Source organism: Catharus ustulatus, chromosome 8 (assembly GCF_009819885.2).
Source record: "Catharus ustulatus isolate bCatUst1 chromosome 8, bCatUst1.pri.v2, whole genome shotgun sequence".
NCBI lineage: Eukaryota > Metazoa > Chordata > Aves > Passeriformes > Turdidae > Catharus > Catharus ustulatus.
This window is the reverse complement of record NC_046228.1, coordinates 11,803,896-11,822,048: the sequence shown is the minus strand read 5'-3', so window position 1 is coordinate 11,822,048 and position 18,153 is coordinate 11,803,896. Positions and strand designations below refer to the sequence as shown.

The following is an 18,153-nucleotide window of genomic DNA, read 5'->3' as shown; positions in this document are numbered from 1 at the left end:
TCTTAGGAGTTGCACGATGGCCCTATACAGAGGTAGCATAGGTGGAGCAGGACACAGCAATGTGCAAAAAGCAGTTACAGTCATCAGCTCATATGACCTTGCCATAATGTTCAGAGGAACAGCTCTAAAGAGGACGTACCAAAATCTTTTCTGGGGATCTCAGGAGAAGAGTTGGCACTGGAGCTCCCTGCAAAGAACAGAAAGGCGTTCATTAATACTTTGCACAAGATGATTAAAAGCTTTTAAAACATGTCTTCCTGGCAACTGTTTAATCTCAGTGGGCAGCAAATATTTCCATTTAAAAAAAAAAGAGCTATTCAGGTTTCACATGAAAGAGCTGCTAATATCTTTCAACAAATATATGCCACAATTACTTTTGGGAATGAGTATTACTCAAGATAAATAGGACTTAATCATTAAATCGTGCCCCTGATGGCTTATTTCCTAGGAAAACCACAATGGTGTTGTGGACAATTCTTCACTAATTTGACCTCAGAGTGCACTGCACATTGCCTCCACTGCACACTGCCTCCCTTCTAGGGCCTGTTCTGTGATACCTTCATATGTTGCATGGCGGTTGACATAGGTTTTTCTTTCAAATGTTGAACCAGGTGATTTGGTGAGAGTAGAGCTGGGAGATTGGGCTTGTCTGTAGCTGGAGGATGATGATGTTGAATTCAATCTACCACTTCCGCCTATAGTTAAAAGAAAATGCCCTCAGCAAATAGAAGTCCTGGCAGTACACTCTGGATGCCCTGGGTGCTTTATGTCACTGTCTTCTGAGCTGGACAAATTTGCATTGGTGTTTCACAATTAGGGATGGACAAGAACAATATCAGCATCTAACTCTGGCTGTCCATTCAAGGCACAGGGGAGTATTGGTTATCACTCTGGTTACAAAACAAATCTTGTCAGTAATATGTATGAAATCAGGTTCTGGTGTGTGGCAATAGTAAACCATCTCCCCTGAGCACAAATCTAGCTCTGAATGATGCTGAGCTTTACTTAGGATATAGATTCCCTTGCAAATTCAAGTGTTATGTGACATAGGTTACAAAAACTGGGAGACTGTTAAACGAAACTCAAAGTGCTGAAGGATGCAGTTTATGAGACAATGGAAAACAGAGATGAGTCCACTTTCCCATAAAGCAGCTATCCACACTCCCACTTAGTCCATTTTCTGAAGAAGTGATTGAGGTGTGCATCAGGCCCAAGACAGCCTGGAGGTTATTAGTAGCTGTTATATGAGACAGAAAAAACAATTTCCCCCCTAATTCACATCAGGGCTGTGGAGAAGGAACTGAGCAGCATAATGAATGTGTTCATACTCTTGCACAAAATCTAATGCTGGAGTATGATCTGGGTGCAGCAAAAAGGGAGCTCTGTGATAAACTGCAACCTATCTATGCTGATCAGCAGGATCAAACTGGATATTGTTTACCCATCCCAACAAAAAGTGCGTCCTTTTGATCTCAACAGTGGTTTTGTGCCAACTTCCCCTCTAAAAAGACCTGTTTTGTTCTGTAACTTTTCCATTTAACTCAGCAGAAAGAACTACAGTGACAAGTAGGCCTCTGTTAGAGGCATTCTGCAAGAAAGTGGGAAAAAAAGAGAGTCCAGAATGCTCTGTGAAACTGGAAGAACTCAGTATCTCTGAAGTTTGGGTTCTTTTCTTACACATACTGAAAAGAAATCAAAGGAAGACACTAATTCTGCATGGTCCTCTGAGTTTGCAGGACTGAGTTCCATTCTCACACTGGTGCCAGTCCAGACAATTAGACCAACATCTGCACTGGAGTTACTTCATCTGTGTGCCCTGAGGTAAAGTGATTCCAGTGGCCTTGAACTGGCATGCAGGTGTCTGTCAGATCTCTTTGGTATGGCTAGCTATCCCCTTGAGCATCCAAAGTGCACTTCACTCCCTTTGGTTTGTCAGCTCCCTTGGAGCACAGAGAATGTTTTCCAAAAGGAGAGTTATATAGTCAGTTCCTCTGGGGACAGAGAAGTGTGCCAGATACCTGGCTAGGAAGCTTAGTCTTTAGAAGCCTTTGCTGTGACAATCTAACAGCTGGGTAAAGAATGCTGTTAGAGAAAAATCCTGGTTTTATGGAGTAGGCAGCACACACTGATTTAGCACACCCAGAAAATCTGGCAAACTGTTCAAACTGCTAAAGTCATGGACATACAAACATAAGAAAACATTTTCTAGGAATTACTTTATTAGCATTCTACCCTCAGCAAGATCAACAAAAAGCTTAATCAAAACTGTCTTTAGAACAAAAACGGTCAGAAAGAGAGTGATTTGGAAAACCTGAAACAAGGGAAATTCAGTTTCTGAATTACTTCTTAAAAACATTAGGAATGATATTTTTGTTGTTGTTCTCCTAAAATTAGGTTTTCTCTGTGGAAAACGTGGCTTTTGCCATTTACTCACTCATTCTCAAACCCAACTTTAGGGAAGGAATATCTTTATTTTGCGTATGTATTTGCTGTTTCTACTTTGATAAATCCTGTTTTTCCTTACCCCAGGCCCATCCTACATCCCTGCCTTGAATCTCTCCTCAGCCCATTTCTGCTGCTTTTGCTCTGTTTCCTACTGAGCAGTGCTTTCACTCCTTACTTGAGGTCACATAGCTGCTTCCATGGGTGTACGACCGCTTTTCCACTCCACTCCCTCCAGTGTGGGATGATGTTTTGAGTCCACTGCTGCTCCCTCCTTCTGAAAGAGATGAGCACAAAATGAGACATTGTCTCCAGGCAGGAGATAGGAAGAGCAAGGACACTGCAAGAGAAGGCAGGAAGGACCGAAAGTTGTCCACACACTCAATTACAAGTACAGTTTCTTATCTGGTGAGAGATCACAAGTCCAGAGAAGTGTTTTGGCAGAGCAGACAAGCATTCACACTCCACAGCCAGCAGGTTTGTAGTCAAGTTTTGCTTTGTACACAGAGTGAAGGATACTCCTGTTAACTCTCATCATAAATGAGATGATAATGCAATTCCTTGCCAACTCAGCTGCAGCAAACCAATCAAGGATATGGCAGGATAAAGAGTGTGGAGAAATCTTCCCTATTTGGAGCTTGTACTTCTCTGCAGAGGTGGAAATTACCTGTGACCTCTGATACTACGGAAAAGATTCACTCACTGTTGCCAGCTGGGTAAGACGACAGGGAAATAATACAATGCAGCCCAGTGGAACAGCAGTGGAACCTGCAGACTCATTACTTTTGATTCTTATTCCTAACAAACAATCACCACTGGTGACCCTACACCTGGACTTAAATCTTTGCAGGGTCTGGTCTTCTAGTCTTAGTAGAGTATGTGGTTTTGTTTCTGACAATACTCAGACAGGTCATCCCCAAAAACTACTCCTCTCCAGTAACAAATATTTTGGAAGAAAGGCATTTCTGAAAATTGCTTTCTTTTGGGTACAGATCTTTATGCACTGAGACCTGCTGCATCCAGGGATTTATGGAAATAATGCAGACAAATAAATAGAACAGAGAACCAAGCAGAAGCAATTCAATGACTGAGAATTACTTACTGGGTGGCAAGGATGTCAGTCTTGTGGTTACAGTCTCTGTAATAACTGAGGGAAGAAAAGAGTGCAGAATTAATGGCATGTTAATATAGCCAAACAGGATCAATGTTCTACCTATTCTCCATGCAAAAGCATGACTTCTTCAAAGAAGATTGACTCATTTAAATAAACGTCCCTTAAGACCACACTGCCTGGAGCTGTAGCTGTAGGCTCATTATCACACAATGCTGTATTTTCTTTGCAGATCTCTCTAGCTCTGAATAAGAACATTACTGCCCTGAAAGATTTTTTTTCTCTACAAGATCCCTGGGCACTTCTGAATCACAGCCACTGCTGTAACAGCAAAGCCCATGGTCAGACCCCTTAGTAGCTTCCTACTAGTTAATTCTCATAAGGTCAGTAGAAAATTAAACTGTTTTACACAAAGCCACCAGACAATTTCTAGGCTACCCAGGGCATCGATATCAGAGGTAGGAGCAGAATCCCAATGTCTGCATTACTGGTTAGAATTGCTACCACAGGGCAATCATTGGGTTAAATAATCAGGTCATGATACACATCTCTAAATGTCTGATTTTGGCCCATTCTATTCCTTCAACACAGAGACCAGTGCCAGGACCAGAATTTAGTTCTGGTCCTTTGGTCAGTATTTAATCCCTTACAGAAATGGCCATTTATTTCTGGGATTTCTGGGGTGTGATATAAAAATTTAAAATCTTCTCCTTACGTCTTTCAGTAACTTCTGATCCATCTTGCCTCGTTTTCCTTGTTACAGAATCCATATCATTGCCACCTGCAAGGAAAAAGAGGGACTGCATTCAGAGCTCTGTGAAGAGTAAGAAATGACAACAGGTTGCCACAAGTCCCACCACTTTGTTCACTTTGGGTGGGGACTAGACTGCCTGGAAGATGTCTGTGCCAGGGAGTGTCCAGAGCCCTTCCAGAGCCATATGATTACTAGTGATGGACCACCACCTACAACACTGGATGCTGCACAAGGCAGCAGAGCTGAAACACCAGGAGGGGCTGTGAAGCCAACAGGTGAGATAGAGGCAGGTGAAGCAAACCCACTCAATTTAGACCTGGATTTATATTCAGACTACACTACATTATGGTCTCCAGCTGTGGCCCTGTAAAGGTCTGATGAAAACCAGTGGATCCAAACACTACTGCCACACATCTGTTCTGGGCAGGACTTAACACTACAGAATTAACTGTGCAGGCAAAGCTGCAGGAGTAAGCTACCTGCACCCTGGCAGTACTACAAGAAAAATCTCAGCAGATATATTGCTGCTCTGCTAACAGTAATAGCGCATTCTCAGGGTACACTGATGCTAAAGCCACAGCACTGCAACAAAGCAGAAAAAACACTGGAGGTACCTTTGAACTAGCTATTTTTGGCAGCTAGGAACTTAAGGTAGGAAGTGCTTTATCTTGCTTTACTGGTAGAGCAGCAACAGTTTGGAGACCCAGTCAGTGGCTTTGGAATCTGATCTACTTTAATGACAGGTCAGGTCAGTCTACACAGTGTTGGAATTGATGCTGTGAATGCTGTGTAGACTCTTTTTCATTACTTGGATCCCTCTCTAGTCAAAATTATAATCTCTACCAGTGGTATGACTATCTGCCAAGGCAGGAATACCACAGAAAACATGATTGTGGAAAAGAGACATCATCTAGAAGAGAAAAGGAGGGAAGGAACCACACAATTGCTCACTCCTAGTCTTGCTAAGATAACATTTCATCTTGTGCAGCCACAGACAATGAGAAGAAAGAGATTTTAATTTACACACAAGCTCACCATAGGTCAAAACTCTTCACTGGATATGAAGTCTTCTCCTTAAAACTGAAGGCCCAGCTGTACCAAAACCAACAGATTTAAGATGCTGAGTCTAAAAAAAGCTTAGGGCAAAATTCCTTCCAAGTTTTAAAGCCTAGCTTGATGCAGAAACCAAGACCATGTCCCCTAGTTCTGTTAAATTTGAGTTTAATCCTCATGATTCCTCTTATTCTTCTGTAAACTGCAGTCCCCTTGATGTTAGACTTGTTCTGCCCAGGCATAAATACTGACATAAGATGCAGTAGAGAATATTCAACATTCAGATTCAATTCTGTCTTTAACCAGCTCCTGCTATTCCCAGAGCTGGACAGGAACAATTTGAGTGGAGAAGGCAGAATGCCAGCCAAGCCACTTTGGCCCCCCATGACAGATTTATCTGCAGTAGGCAGAGAACACCAGTGCCCATAGCCCTCACTCTGCGCTGCTGACCCTGAGCTTGTCTACACAACCCTGTGAGTGGAGTTCCTGAGGCCACATCCAAGTCCTTACACAACCTGATGGCAGCAGGATGCTGCTCAACCCTTACAATGCTTGCAAACATTAGGGATTTCCAAGGGATTTTCCAGAGTGTTGATTCCAACACAAATGCAAGACTTGAGCTACATGCACTAGGAGAGTTCCTCCTCCAGCAGGGTAACAATCCACTACAACAGAAGGGTTTCTGGTCATTCACTCCAAGGAAAGGCATTACCTCTGCAACTCTTCCTTACTGCATCAACAGTGGAAGCATCTTTCCAGCTCTCTCCCTAAAAACAGATCCTGGAAGCTGTTGTCTTGATGTCAGCACTGCTGGCTTTAGTGGTGTTTTTGGCAAGGAGCACAGTTTTGTATTTGGAAATTGTTTCCTACTGCTTTGTAGCCTCAGAGCTTCACTTTCTAGTACTGGGAAGTGGTGCTGGTTATGGATGTTGGAAGAGGCCAGCACCCCTATGGAGTGAATGCATCTTCTGCATCTTTGCCTTCCCTTGAGAAACAGAAGTATCTTGCTGTGATATCAATTAGGGAAAAAAAAAAAAAAAAAGGTTAAAGCCCATCTTTGCAGCCATGCATGGCATAGCCCAGCCCCAGCCCACAGTGCCTTTGCATGTGTGCTTGGCACAATGATGCCAGCAGACTGACAGAACTGCATTTCCACTACTTGACTCATCTCCCCAGCTCCTATCTGGAGTCTCAAAGGCATAGCTGTGGGCTATGTCTGTGGCACAGCAACAGTGCTGTTGAACCAGAAAGTCATCTGCAGTCATCTTGGGGCAACAAGCAGCAACTTGTGAAGTGGAGTCAGTCAAACAGGGCAGGAAAGCTAGGACAGAAACATCATGGCCCCTTTTACGTGAGCTCAGGGGCTGTAGTGTGCTTGTGGCACCCACAGGAACAGGGAACTTGCAGCCATTATTGGCACTAGGAACCAGGAGAGGTGTGGCACTGCCACACTTGTGCAGGCTGCTTCTTCTCTGATACCAGGATAGTAATAACTGCCCAGCACTGCAAGGCGTGCTCAGATCTGTGCTTTCCACAAAAGCCTGACAATGCAGGGTACCTCTTGTATCCCCTGTTCCACTTCACTGCAATGCAGCACACTGGCAAGGACAATAAGCATTCTGAGATAGGACATTCAATCCCCTCTTATCATTTTAGAATCTAGGTATTGTACACAATGGTAATAAAGTTTACTACTGATACTTTTCAAAGGGGAGTGGAATAGCCACAAAGGTGTCCTTTGGTGGAAAAATAAAAGAAAGCACATTTCAGATACTTTTCTCTCTCCACAATATTCTCCCAGTTTTCATCTCACAATGCTGTTGCACTCACAGCATATCCTTTCAGCTCTCTCTCCTCTCTCCAGAGGTTGCTGCTGTGAGACACTCCATTAGGAGAAAGAAGCACCTGCAGGTGCTGAGATTAATAATATTTGATGTCAGCAGAACATTTTGATCGTGAATACTCTGACACTCAGCAGATGCTTCCAAATGATACCACTGACTATGCCTCCCATCATATCATGTCTTTTAGGGTGCCCCTTCCTCTTAACCAAGCCTTTCAGCTGCTACTGGCCTGAAACTAAAATAGCTGGTTAAAAAATGATCCCTTATCTCTTTTGATACCACAGGCTAGGAATTTGATCTTCTCATTCTGTTCTAAAAGCTGTTACTTTCAAGCTATTTTATCAAAAACAACACATTCAGAATTGAATAAATCAAATCATACTTCCAAATCTGCTCATTTTGCAGGTTGAAATGATGCAAAAGCCAGGGAAGCAGGTTAGATGCCCAGCGAAAGCCTGGACATGCTGTAGGAAGCAAATTTTGCCCTGCCCACAGCCTGTCCTGGGTTCTTTGACACCAATATGTGCCCACATCTCAGAGGACAAGCAACAGCACTGCCCAGACTTCTCTTTGCTCTACCAGATATCTTCCTTTCAAAAATATGCCCTCATCATCTCTATTTAACTGTGCTACTCAGAAAGAAATAGGCCATTCTGACCTGCACAAACTTCTTGGCTATGGTACAGAAAAGGAGAAAAACAATTTGGTATTAATGAAAAAAGTGTTGCAGAATGGGAAAGATCTGCTGTCACCATTTCATAAATGAAGCAACTAGTCACAGAAAAGTAACTTTCCTGAAGTCACTCAAGTCACTCTAAAGAAAGGAAAAGGTAAATCTTCATGGCACTGTAGTCAAATTGCTGGACTTGCCATAGAAAGGATTCAAACTGATTCTCAAACCACACTCTTCTGACTTACTGTGACCAAAACACCTCATAATCTTCTATGACAAAAATACAGCACAAAATATATGATCAATGAGTCACTGCTGATAACAAACTCACTTCTTTGAGATAAAGCAAAGTCTGTCCATGGCAACACAAACTTTCACTCAGAAGCAGTTCTAGGCATTCTTGGGACTAGAGATTTATTCCTTAATATTACACACTGCACCCACCATCTGAAGCTCCAATTTACAACCACTACTCCTCCAGCACATTCCAGACCTGCTCAGTTTTAAAAACACCCAACACATGATCTGCATTTCACCATGCCAGTACAGAACAGAGAAATCCAGCTAAATTTTATCTGTTTTGTGGTACTTTCACAAAACACATTAAAAATGTACCCATAAATTGGCTTCACATTTCATTTCTCCCAGGTAAACTCTTTTCACTGGATCTCAAATCAAAAGAGTAGTATTCACTCACAAACAGAAACACAAATTACCCAGCCCTTAAGCAAACATGTTTTCATATTGTATTCCCTACAGAAAATGTAACACCTCTTTTATTTATCCTGACTGAAAAGTCAGCCTTGTTCTTAAAGGAATCTGGAAGACAGAAGATAAAGGACACCTTTTTTGCCTTTTTTTTAAAAGTAATGCTAACTTACCTGAAGTGCTTTGATTACTGAAATGAAAATCTTTTTTTCTCCTCAACTTCTTCCCTTCTACCAAAAATTTGCCACCTACACTTTATATCATGTCCTTCCAAAGGTGTGTGGAACCTGAGTGATCATCCAAAAATGTTCCCCTCTTCTTTATTAATCCTGTTTTATTCTCGCCCTTCTTTTGCTTTTCTGTTCCCGTGTTCTTATACAAGTCCCAACAAAGGCGTGTCGTGGTTTCCTGCCTCACCCTACCCTTCAAATTATCTGACACACTGAAAAAAAAAATATCTGCCTCCAGGAATCAAACTTTATTGAAAGTAAAAATGCTCCTTCCTATTCGCTCAGGTAGGTTAACTATTAAGATCCCAGACAAAGGTATAAAGGTTTATGTCAGGGAACATGAACATGTATAGCAGTACTTTCTGATACATGAGCTGAGATTGTGGGAATTTTCTTGCAGAAAAGCAGATAGCACTTGGTGATGCCATTGTAAAGCCGCCTGCAAGTTAAGCATATTCTGCTGCTTGCAAATACAAAGGGCTGAACTATCAGCTACTACAAACTGGCTGAAAGCTACTCAAGTCAGTGATCTGAAGTGTTTTGCCAATCCCACAGATATTTTTCTCTATTCAGAAGACAGCAATATTAATAAATAAAAATACACCAGATTAAGTAAGAAAAAGATTTTCTTTCATGTATACTACCTGCAAACTTCTCACTGCATAGGAACTGAAGCAGAAGGGCAGCCATGGTGGATTAAAGCAAACCTGCATCCAGCTTAGGACCCTGCTTTCTTACCAAGCTCATTGTAACAGCGCTGGGAAACCCAGATGAACAGGACAAGCACATGCAGATATTTTCCTGGTGTACAGACTCAAAAGTGACAGCACTGCAGTCATTCTTTGACAGATGGTTTTCCATTAGTTTGTCCAATTAGTTTTTGAATCTGCACATTTTATATGTACAGTGTCCTACAGTACAGATTTTTGTAGCTTAACTATACCTTCTGTAAAGATTTTTCCTCCTACTGAACATAACAGAGCCATGCCGTGCCCTGTGCTTCTTTGTAAGAAAAAAAAATTCACCTTGGCTTTTCTCACCCTACACAGTTTTTGACAGATTTGTTCTGCTGGATAGGAACAAATTTAAAACTTCATGCAGATTTTTGCCCAGACTTTTTGAGGGGGTGTAGCCTTGTACTGTCAGGATGGCATCCTACTATTTTAAGTTCCATATTGGAAATTTCCAAAGGTGTGTAGGGACATGACTGCTCTACTGCACTGCACTCCACTCCAAAGGCTATGTCGTGTGTCTTTGATGGGGATCAGGACCTCTTCAGAATTGATCAACACATCTCCTAAATCCCAGATCTTGTATTTATATTTATCTTTAGTCAGAAAGCTATTTATGCAGCATAATTTCTTCCCTGCATGCAGGAAGCATCTATGACTCTGCTTTTGGAACACTAATCAAAGAACAGTTGTCTAAACAAGCTGCATGTGGTAATTAAGTAATTAAGAGGCATAGAACTCAGCCAGAGACCTGGTCAAACTGCACTTGGCTTTATGCCTTAACCAAAAGCATAAAAGTGGCTTCAGCTTTCTGAACTTCATGCTCTTTGAACATAACACAAAACTGTCCCTCTTGTCATCAACTGCCCTAAAACCTGCACTTCATTCATTTTATTTTAAATTCACTTTCAGTACAATCCAGTGTGTGCTTCAGACACACAAGTAGTTCAAGGAAAGAGCACTGGGCTATCCTAGCTCTGTAAAATCTATCAGTATGAGGCAGACTTACTGGAATGGCACACAGACTTCACTGGAGCAAGAGATAGGACCTCACATTTTCAGAAAAAGTTCTCAGGATTGGAGAAATTTCCACCCTCCTTTACCTCTGTCTACCAGTTTTCTTTATGCATAAACAAAATGAAGCCATCACAATTTTGATTAAATAAGAAAATTACTGTATTTTAATCCCTGCAATGTTGTGACAAAAATCCTGGTCTAATGTTTATGAAGAACAAAGTGCTCAAGGAGCACCTCTTCATGACACATTTTGCCAATTTCTCACTAGAAAGTAAAAGTAGGTAGGGTACAACACGAAGGTGATTTAACAGGAAACTTTAAAAGAAAATAAATCACATCTTGAGAGCCTCTTGAGAACTGACTTCACATTTAACAGGGACAATATAAGACAAGATGGAGTTGAGAGTGCCGCCTGCTGAAACACATTGATTAGTTCACTCAGGTCCCTGCTGGGAAAGTGTCAACATCAAGGACATAATTTAGAGGGGTCCTGAGCTGCTTCACCTTTTACTGAAGTCAGTGATTGCCTCAGATACTCAGAGTCACTGTAAGGCAGAGTGCAAAGAATTGCAGTAGACCCAGCTTCAGGTCATCAGCTGCCACTCCTGCACTAACAGTGGTGTGTGGACTGGTGGTTAGAGCAGGGGAGGCACCATGAGATCCTCTTGGAGTAGCAATCACCATCATTCCATCCCCCATCTGTCCTGCTCAATTTTGCTTGTTAGAAGCCGCAGAAGTCTGCTGAGGTAGAGATACACTCCTGTTGGGTGTAGCTAGGAATGTTCTACCAGATGCAGAATTTGCTGCTTTTCCTGCTTCCAGCACTAGAAGAAGCTGCAGAGACACTGAACTTTCCATCAATGCCTCAGTCTGGCAGTGAGAGACATCAAATCACAGTTGAAGACAGCACCATTTTCCTGGTGAAAGATGCTCCAAGAGTTTACGGCATCTGATGATGGAACTGAAAAAGTTGAGAAGATGAGGCAGAACTCTACTCTGCACATTCACTGCTCCTGGAGGTGGGCTGTGCTACATCTGAATCATTTCCTACTCTGCAAGGGAAGTCCAAATATAAAGGTTCTATAAAGGTTCTCAAAACTGAACCAGCTCATTTTGTCATGGCCATTCTCTAAAAGTTTAAGCTGCGTTCATGGTTTAGAAGCAGACAAGTAACGGTAACTTGTCCCCTTCAACTTCAAAGGAAGATGTGGAGCAACAAATACGGTGCACATTGGTCTCATAATTCTGTCTTGATTGGCACATAAATTATACAACTTGTGAATCTGCCAAGGAGCTGATTGGAATAGTGCAGGCCCACACAAGGACGGTTTGCACCATCATGCAAGAAGAAGCCACACCTATTTCTGTATAGCAACTGTAGTTCCCTCCATGCCCTGGTTTTACACAAGGTAGCCAGGCAGCCACTGAACCAACCAGAGCCTCTTGAGTCACCCCTTGACTCAATGCCCTGAGTCTATGGTTTGCACATCACTGGGGAAACTCACCATGAGTAACCTCAGGCATGAATAAATGCCTTGTTGGGATCTGATCATCTCTTCTGGGGTGCAGGGAGGTGAATAATGTCAGGATACAAAAAAACTTTGCTAACTCCATCTCTCAGGTCCCAGAATTCTTCAGTGATCAAGAATATTGGCTGTTTGTACTCATTAATATAAAGACTAATATTAATATATATTAATACTAATATATTAATACATACAGCAAAGGACTGCCTTTCCTCTCTCCTGGCTTTATATAGCATTCCACATAGTTTCTCAGTGCAAACAGTAAATAACAATATTTATAATAGTTATACCTTCATATTATGGAGTATTATAAAACACAGTTCCTCAAAAGTGGAGGACAAACTGAATTGTACTGGACCAGAGAGGTGGGGTTGGACTGTTCTGCTGGGGCACAGCAACTGGGAGGAAGTGGCTGCAGACTTGGGCTTGCTGCTCTTATTACAACCATGTAGACAGGAGGAGTGGGTCTTTTCAGCAGCTGTAGACAGCTGTGTACCTCTGCTCAGAGACAGGTCTGTACAGACTCCAGGGCCCTGGAGCTGCCATGGGGCTCTGCAGCACAACTGCAGCTACTAGCAAGCATCCCAGTCCAAGGACTGGCGATGGACATGAGCATTGTCTTGTGTGTCTGGGACTGCTCCTGATAATATAAGTTTTGGTGACAGACAGATCCAAACAAAACACACCTGTGACCTCTTAAAGGCCCCCTTGTCCCCCACACTGCTTTTTAAGCACATCAATGCTTGGGCACATTTTACATCACAGTACAGGTCAGGTTGTACAGCAGGAATTGGCTGGCAGAGCCAGGAGTTATCACCCATGTCAAACTCACCTCTAATGGCATCAAGGCTGAGATGTAAACAGATCTGTGTGCAAAGGTGACCTGCTGTCATCTCTCCCTCTGCCTCCACACCCCACCCCACTGTCCCCACAGAAATTAGGGAGTTACTGTAGCTGTCCAGCACACCCCAGCATCTGCCACAGAACAGGGCTGTGAAGCAGATGAGCCTGATCACTGCCATTCTGAGGGGCTTCACTGCGAGTTTAAGTGAAGTAATTTGCATCCATAAGATTCTTCTTCTTTGCAGTGCTGGCATGAGGAATAATCCCTTTCACTTTGTCCTCTAGGTAAGAGCTGCCCACAGCACATGCTGCATATGGCAGCACAGCTATGAGCTGGATGAGACTCTTGTTTGATGCTGGTAGTTATTCCCACTGAGCCCACTGCCCAATCTGCTTGGTGAAAGGGAACCAGCCCCTGATTACTTTACTTGCCATACAATGCAAGTTGCATTCATAGAATCAAATCATTTCCTGTCCCCTGGCTTTTAGAGAACTCCTGCCTGTTTGAAAGTCCACCTGTGAACCCTTAAAACAGTTTTAGCGTCAGTGCCTTTTAGACAAAAACTATGTGTGCTAACCTCATACATCAAGTGTTTCAGGCAGACAGCAAAGGGACACAACCAGTGCCAGATGACTGGGCTGTGGTGCTGCCAATACACATAGTGGAGAAAAGTCAAAGCAAGCTGTTTACAAAATAACTGGCACCATGGGGGAAAAAAAAACCAAAAACAAACAAACAAAAAACCAACAAACAAAATACTTTGAAAAAGTCTTTCTGGCAGCTCAGAAGAAAGTAAGGTATGATTTGTGAACAGTTCACCAGCATATCCATGGTTGAAATTTCAAATAATTGGTATTTCAAATAATTCTACCAGTTCTACCCATGCCAGCCCAAATCCTTCAAGCTTATGCACCTTCACAGAAAACAACACAGGGAGAATTGCAGTGCAAACGGCATACAGGACAAAAGCTGGAAACAAAAGCTGGACAAAAGCTCTGCTTATCTAGGAGATCTGCCTCAGAAAATTATGGGTGTTGGCAAATCAACATGATTTCTGTCTGCAATCTTGACAGAAAATTGAAAGCACATATTGGCAAAAAAATCCTGATGAAAAATCTCTGGCAGGCTCACCTACAGTTTGTAGCAACTCACCTCCTATACAGAGGGACAGATTCGCATTAGCAGGAAGGCAAATGCAGGGGACAGTGCCTGAAGGGTCTCTGACAGCAGTTTTCTTTTGCTTTCCCCTTTTCCAGCCCTATACATTCCTGCCCTGCAAGTCCTTCTCCCTGCTAAGTTTCAAAACGTCATTTTTGCATCAAGGATTATTTCACAATCCAGGAATCTTTAGGACTAGAAATGGCACTGATGCTCTGATGTCACTCAGGTGACTTTGTGCATTGAACAGCTCCTGGAAGTACCTGGGCACTGAGAATGAAATTAAACACAGGATTGTGCTTAAAGCCCACAGCTCACACCCAGTCCAAAGAAACTGGCCAAGCACTTGGGATCACTACTGGGGAATAAGTGAAGAAAGCACCAGACCTGTTGCTGCAGGGACAGCTGAACCGCAACCTTAGTCTGAAACCTGCAACAAAATGAAATCAAAGCACTCTGAATTTTTTAGTCATCCCAATGGTGAATATATGTAGTCACTTGGAACATGCAAGCATGTGTTGTACAGTGATTTAAACCTGTGATTTTCACACTGTTCTCTCCAACCCTGTGATTAGACAGTCTGTCCTGGGCTGAAGGAGCTTTGATAAAATGCTTCCTTTAAAATAATGAGATTTTTGAGGGAATTGTCAAACTTAGGTGCAAAGTTTCTGAGGGGGGAAAAAAAAGGGTGGGGGGTTTTAAAAACATGTTAGAACAGATATTCTCTGTATATCCTGGGAAGTTCTGGCTATCCCCCATGAGAAATGAAGGTTGAGCCCATTCTGCAAATTTTCTGAGTCAGACTTTGAATGGAAGGCTGCAGAGTTCTACAAGATTTCTGTTCAGAGACTGTCGCTGTCAACATCATCCTTCTTTGCTAGGAAGGTACTTCCTGTGATTAGGCTCTCAAGCATTTCAGGGTGGTGCTCACTTTTTACTGCCAACATACAGAACAGAATGAAAAGTCCCCGTTGGGTTACCACGGTGTTCCCTCTAGGGGAACATGCTCTGCTGTAAGCCCTGTTTATTGCCACCGATCATTATGGATTTATTATAGATTGGAATTTATCACAGTACAGACTGGTGTTATAATTAGGGATGGGCATTTCAGCTCACACCAGCCTTTTGTTCTCCTGGGTTCTTCACAACCATAAATCAATTTCCAAACATATGCTTATCTGAGTATTGCAAAACAGTTTTAAATCAAGAGACTGATTTCCATTAGCATAAAGCTGGATTGGGCTTGTTCCTGTTGCATTTGATTAGATCTAGATTAATAACACACAATAAAAGAGCAATCTGGATCTTATTTTGGTTCCAAAGGAGACATAGCACTTGTTATAACTACTCGTGGAAAGAAGATGTGAGAAACTCCTTTTATTCCTGTTTCTACTGCTATTTCTTTGCTGAACTGGCCCTCAGAAAGGCTTGAATCCTTCCTGGCTGCAATGATGCTGCACCTGCTTTTCCTGGGGCACGCAGGCTCAACGTGCCATGTGCAGACTTGCAAAACCCCAATTTAAATGGCACTCCTTTATTAGAGGATACATTCCAGAGGCATAAAATATTATTATCCGATACACATGACTAGAAGACTGCTGATCTTCTGCAGGACTGCAAGCACAAGATGGGGCATGAGACTCTCAGTTAAATCGCTCTCCAGAACACACTCACGTGGCAGCTGGAAGCTTTGGACGTGTTGTCATTACTGAGATTGGAGACCTTTCTCTCTCACACTGCAAAAATCCTGAAGTAAAGAATAAGTCAAGCTCATTAGGACAGTAGCTTTCACTTCTTCAAGTTGTCTCTTCTGTGGAAACATTCTCCTACATTATTGAAATTATGCTTCCAACACTTTTCGACCTCTTCCAGTCTTCAAGAATTCCCCAGTATCCTCCTCAAGACAGAGATATTAACAGTCCTCTTTCTATTTCTTTCACATTGTGAATTTTCTTCATCTTCTCTTTTTACAAGTAGTTATGGGAATTTACTAATTCCTAGGTTTTGAGGTCAAAGGAGGGAAGCTGTTATTTCAATTCACATTGAAACAGAGTTCTATGAGTTTTTCAAATTTAGTACTTCAACTATGCCTGTACTTCCATAGGGAAGTTATAAGGTGCCTTCACCAGAACATACTTCTGTCTTGACTTTTAGGGTCAATTGGTTGTTTACAAAAAGACACATTTATATGATGTTTGCAGAAAGCATAGTGATCTTTCTTTTTTCAACTGGTCATTGAAAAAGTTTGGAGAGAGTAAAGTGTCTACAGTGTGCTGCCCACTCCCTGATGGTTATTCTGGAGACAACACAGATCTTTGCTCTGTTCATGAGGAAGTTGGCACAGACTGAAATTGGAATTTTTTTACTACACTGGGATTTTCTTTTACAATCTTGGCCAAAAGGTGCAAGGTCTATCTTTCTCAAACTCTGCTGTTAAATATGGCTTTTTATAAATAGTAATTATTTATCTCTTTCACAGTGTCTTTCCCCTGTATCTTGTTGTGGTAAAATTACAGCATTTGTGGACTTCCTTCTATTTTTACATGCAGTCCTTCAACAATCTTGATCAAGTTTCCCATCTGCACCCTTGACCCTGGCACAGAACTCCTGACCATACAAATCTTCCCACAGAAACAGAACAGACCGGATCCACAGAGAAGATTCACAATACAGATTCAACACTTCCCTTCAGAAACCATTTTGCAAAAACAGATACAAGGGTTAAAATAAGCCAGACGTCACACCTTCTTTTTTGCCTTGACTCTGAGTCAGTTAAGAACAGACATTTGTAAAAGCTGGAAACTGAGGCTTGAGTCACAATGCAGTTAGAGACACACCATTTATCAATAGTTAGAATAAGAATAAATATTTGAGCAATATTACAGAAGCAAAAAGTCATGGCTTACAGCTCATTAAAAAGTGTTTTTTAATTTTTTTTTTAAGATGTCTCATTGTTCTTTAATCTAGGACATCTAGTTTGCAGCTTTCTTCTCATGTGGGATTAAAACAGTTTTCAGCACCATTCATGGTTATTTTGTTTATGCTCCCATTCCCTTAGAATGGGAAACTCTCCAAGTTTCTCACTTTTCATTAGAGATCATGCTTCTGCAAGCAAATCTCTAGCCAGACCCACCTTTGCCATACAAACCACAAGTGATATGCTAATTCCAACCCAAAACTGTGTGTTCAAGAATAAACAAACAGATTTGTGATCCAGAAGAGAACAGATAACTGTGAGCCCTTTCACATTATTTATTTCTGCCTTGTAAGAACAGAGGTAGAATCCTAGAATCACAGAGTGGTTTGGGTTGGAAGAGACCTTAAAGACCATCTAGTTCCAGCCCCTTGCCATGGGCAGGGACCCCTCCCACTAAACCAGGTTGCTCAGAGCCCTATCCAGCCTGGGCTGGAACACTTTTGTGGATGAGACATCCACAACTTCTCTGGGCAACCTGTGCCAGTGCTTCACCACCCTCACAGTAAAGAAGTTCTTCCTAACATCTGATCTAAGCTTGCCCTCTTTCAGCTTGCATGACAGCTCTTGTCTTGTCACTACGTGCACTTGTCAAAAAGACCCTCTCCAGCTCTCTTAAGGGCTCCCTTCAGGTACTGGAATGCCATAATTAAGTCATTTCAAAGCCTTATATTCTAGACCATGTAGTCTCTGGAATATCTACCCATGACTGGTGGTGTAGTAGTAGCAGTAAAAAGAATAGTAATAATAATGTAAGAATAATAAGAGCCAATATTATTTTTATAGAAATCGTGCAGCTCTTCCGTGCTCGGCAGTCTTACAGTTAACTCGTGTAGTTAGAACTCAGACAATCCTAAGTCACTGTATCTATCACAACTGATTCAATGGAGCTGTCATTTTTTGCTATGATTAAAATGACAATGTTAAGGTGACAACTGTAGGACCAGCTCTCCAATATGCCAGAGGCAATGGAGATGTTTCTTCTCTTCAGCAAGACTAATTTCTGTGAAGTTATCAGGAACACTACTTCATTTTCCCTGCTGACTTCTTTCACTCATTTCTCTTGATGATCCCAAGCTGGCTGAAGG

The 18,153-nt window shown here is 42.1% G+C and overlaps 1 protein-coding gene across 1 annotated transcript in view; it reads right to left on the bottom strand.

Moving 5' to 3' along the window:
• The window catches only part of COL17A1 (collagen type XVII alpha 1 chain), a 59,702-nt gene that overhangs the window by 31,033 nt on the left and 10,516 nt on the right, over positions 1 to 18,153 (bottom strand). The window contains exons 4-8 of the mRNA XM_033065654.2: positions 4,269 to 4,334; positions 3,545 to 3,589; positions 2,621 to 2,719; positions 558 to 695; positions 140 to 187 (exon numbers count right to left, since the gene is read on the bottom strand). Of these exons, the coding sequence (XP_032921545.1) occupies positions 140 to 187; positions 558 to 695; positions 2,621 to 2,719; positions 3,545 to 3,589; positions 4,269 to 4,323 (385 nt within the window). The 5' untranslated portion in view covers positions 4,324 to 4,334. The remainder of the gene's footprint in view (positions 1 to 139; positions 188 to 557; positions 696 to 2,620; positions 2,720 to 3,544; positions 3,590 to 4,268; positions 4,335 to 18,153) is intronic.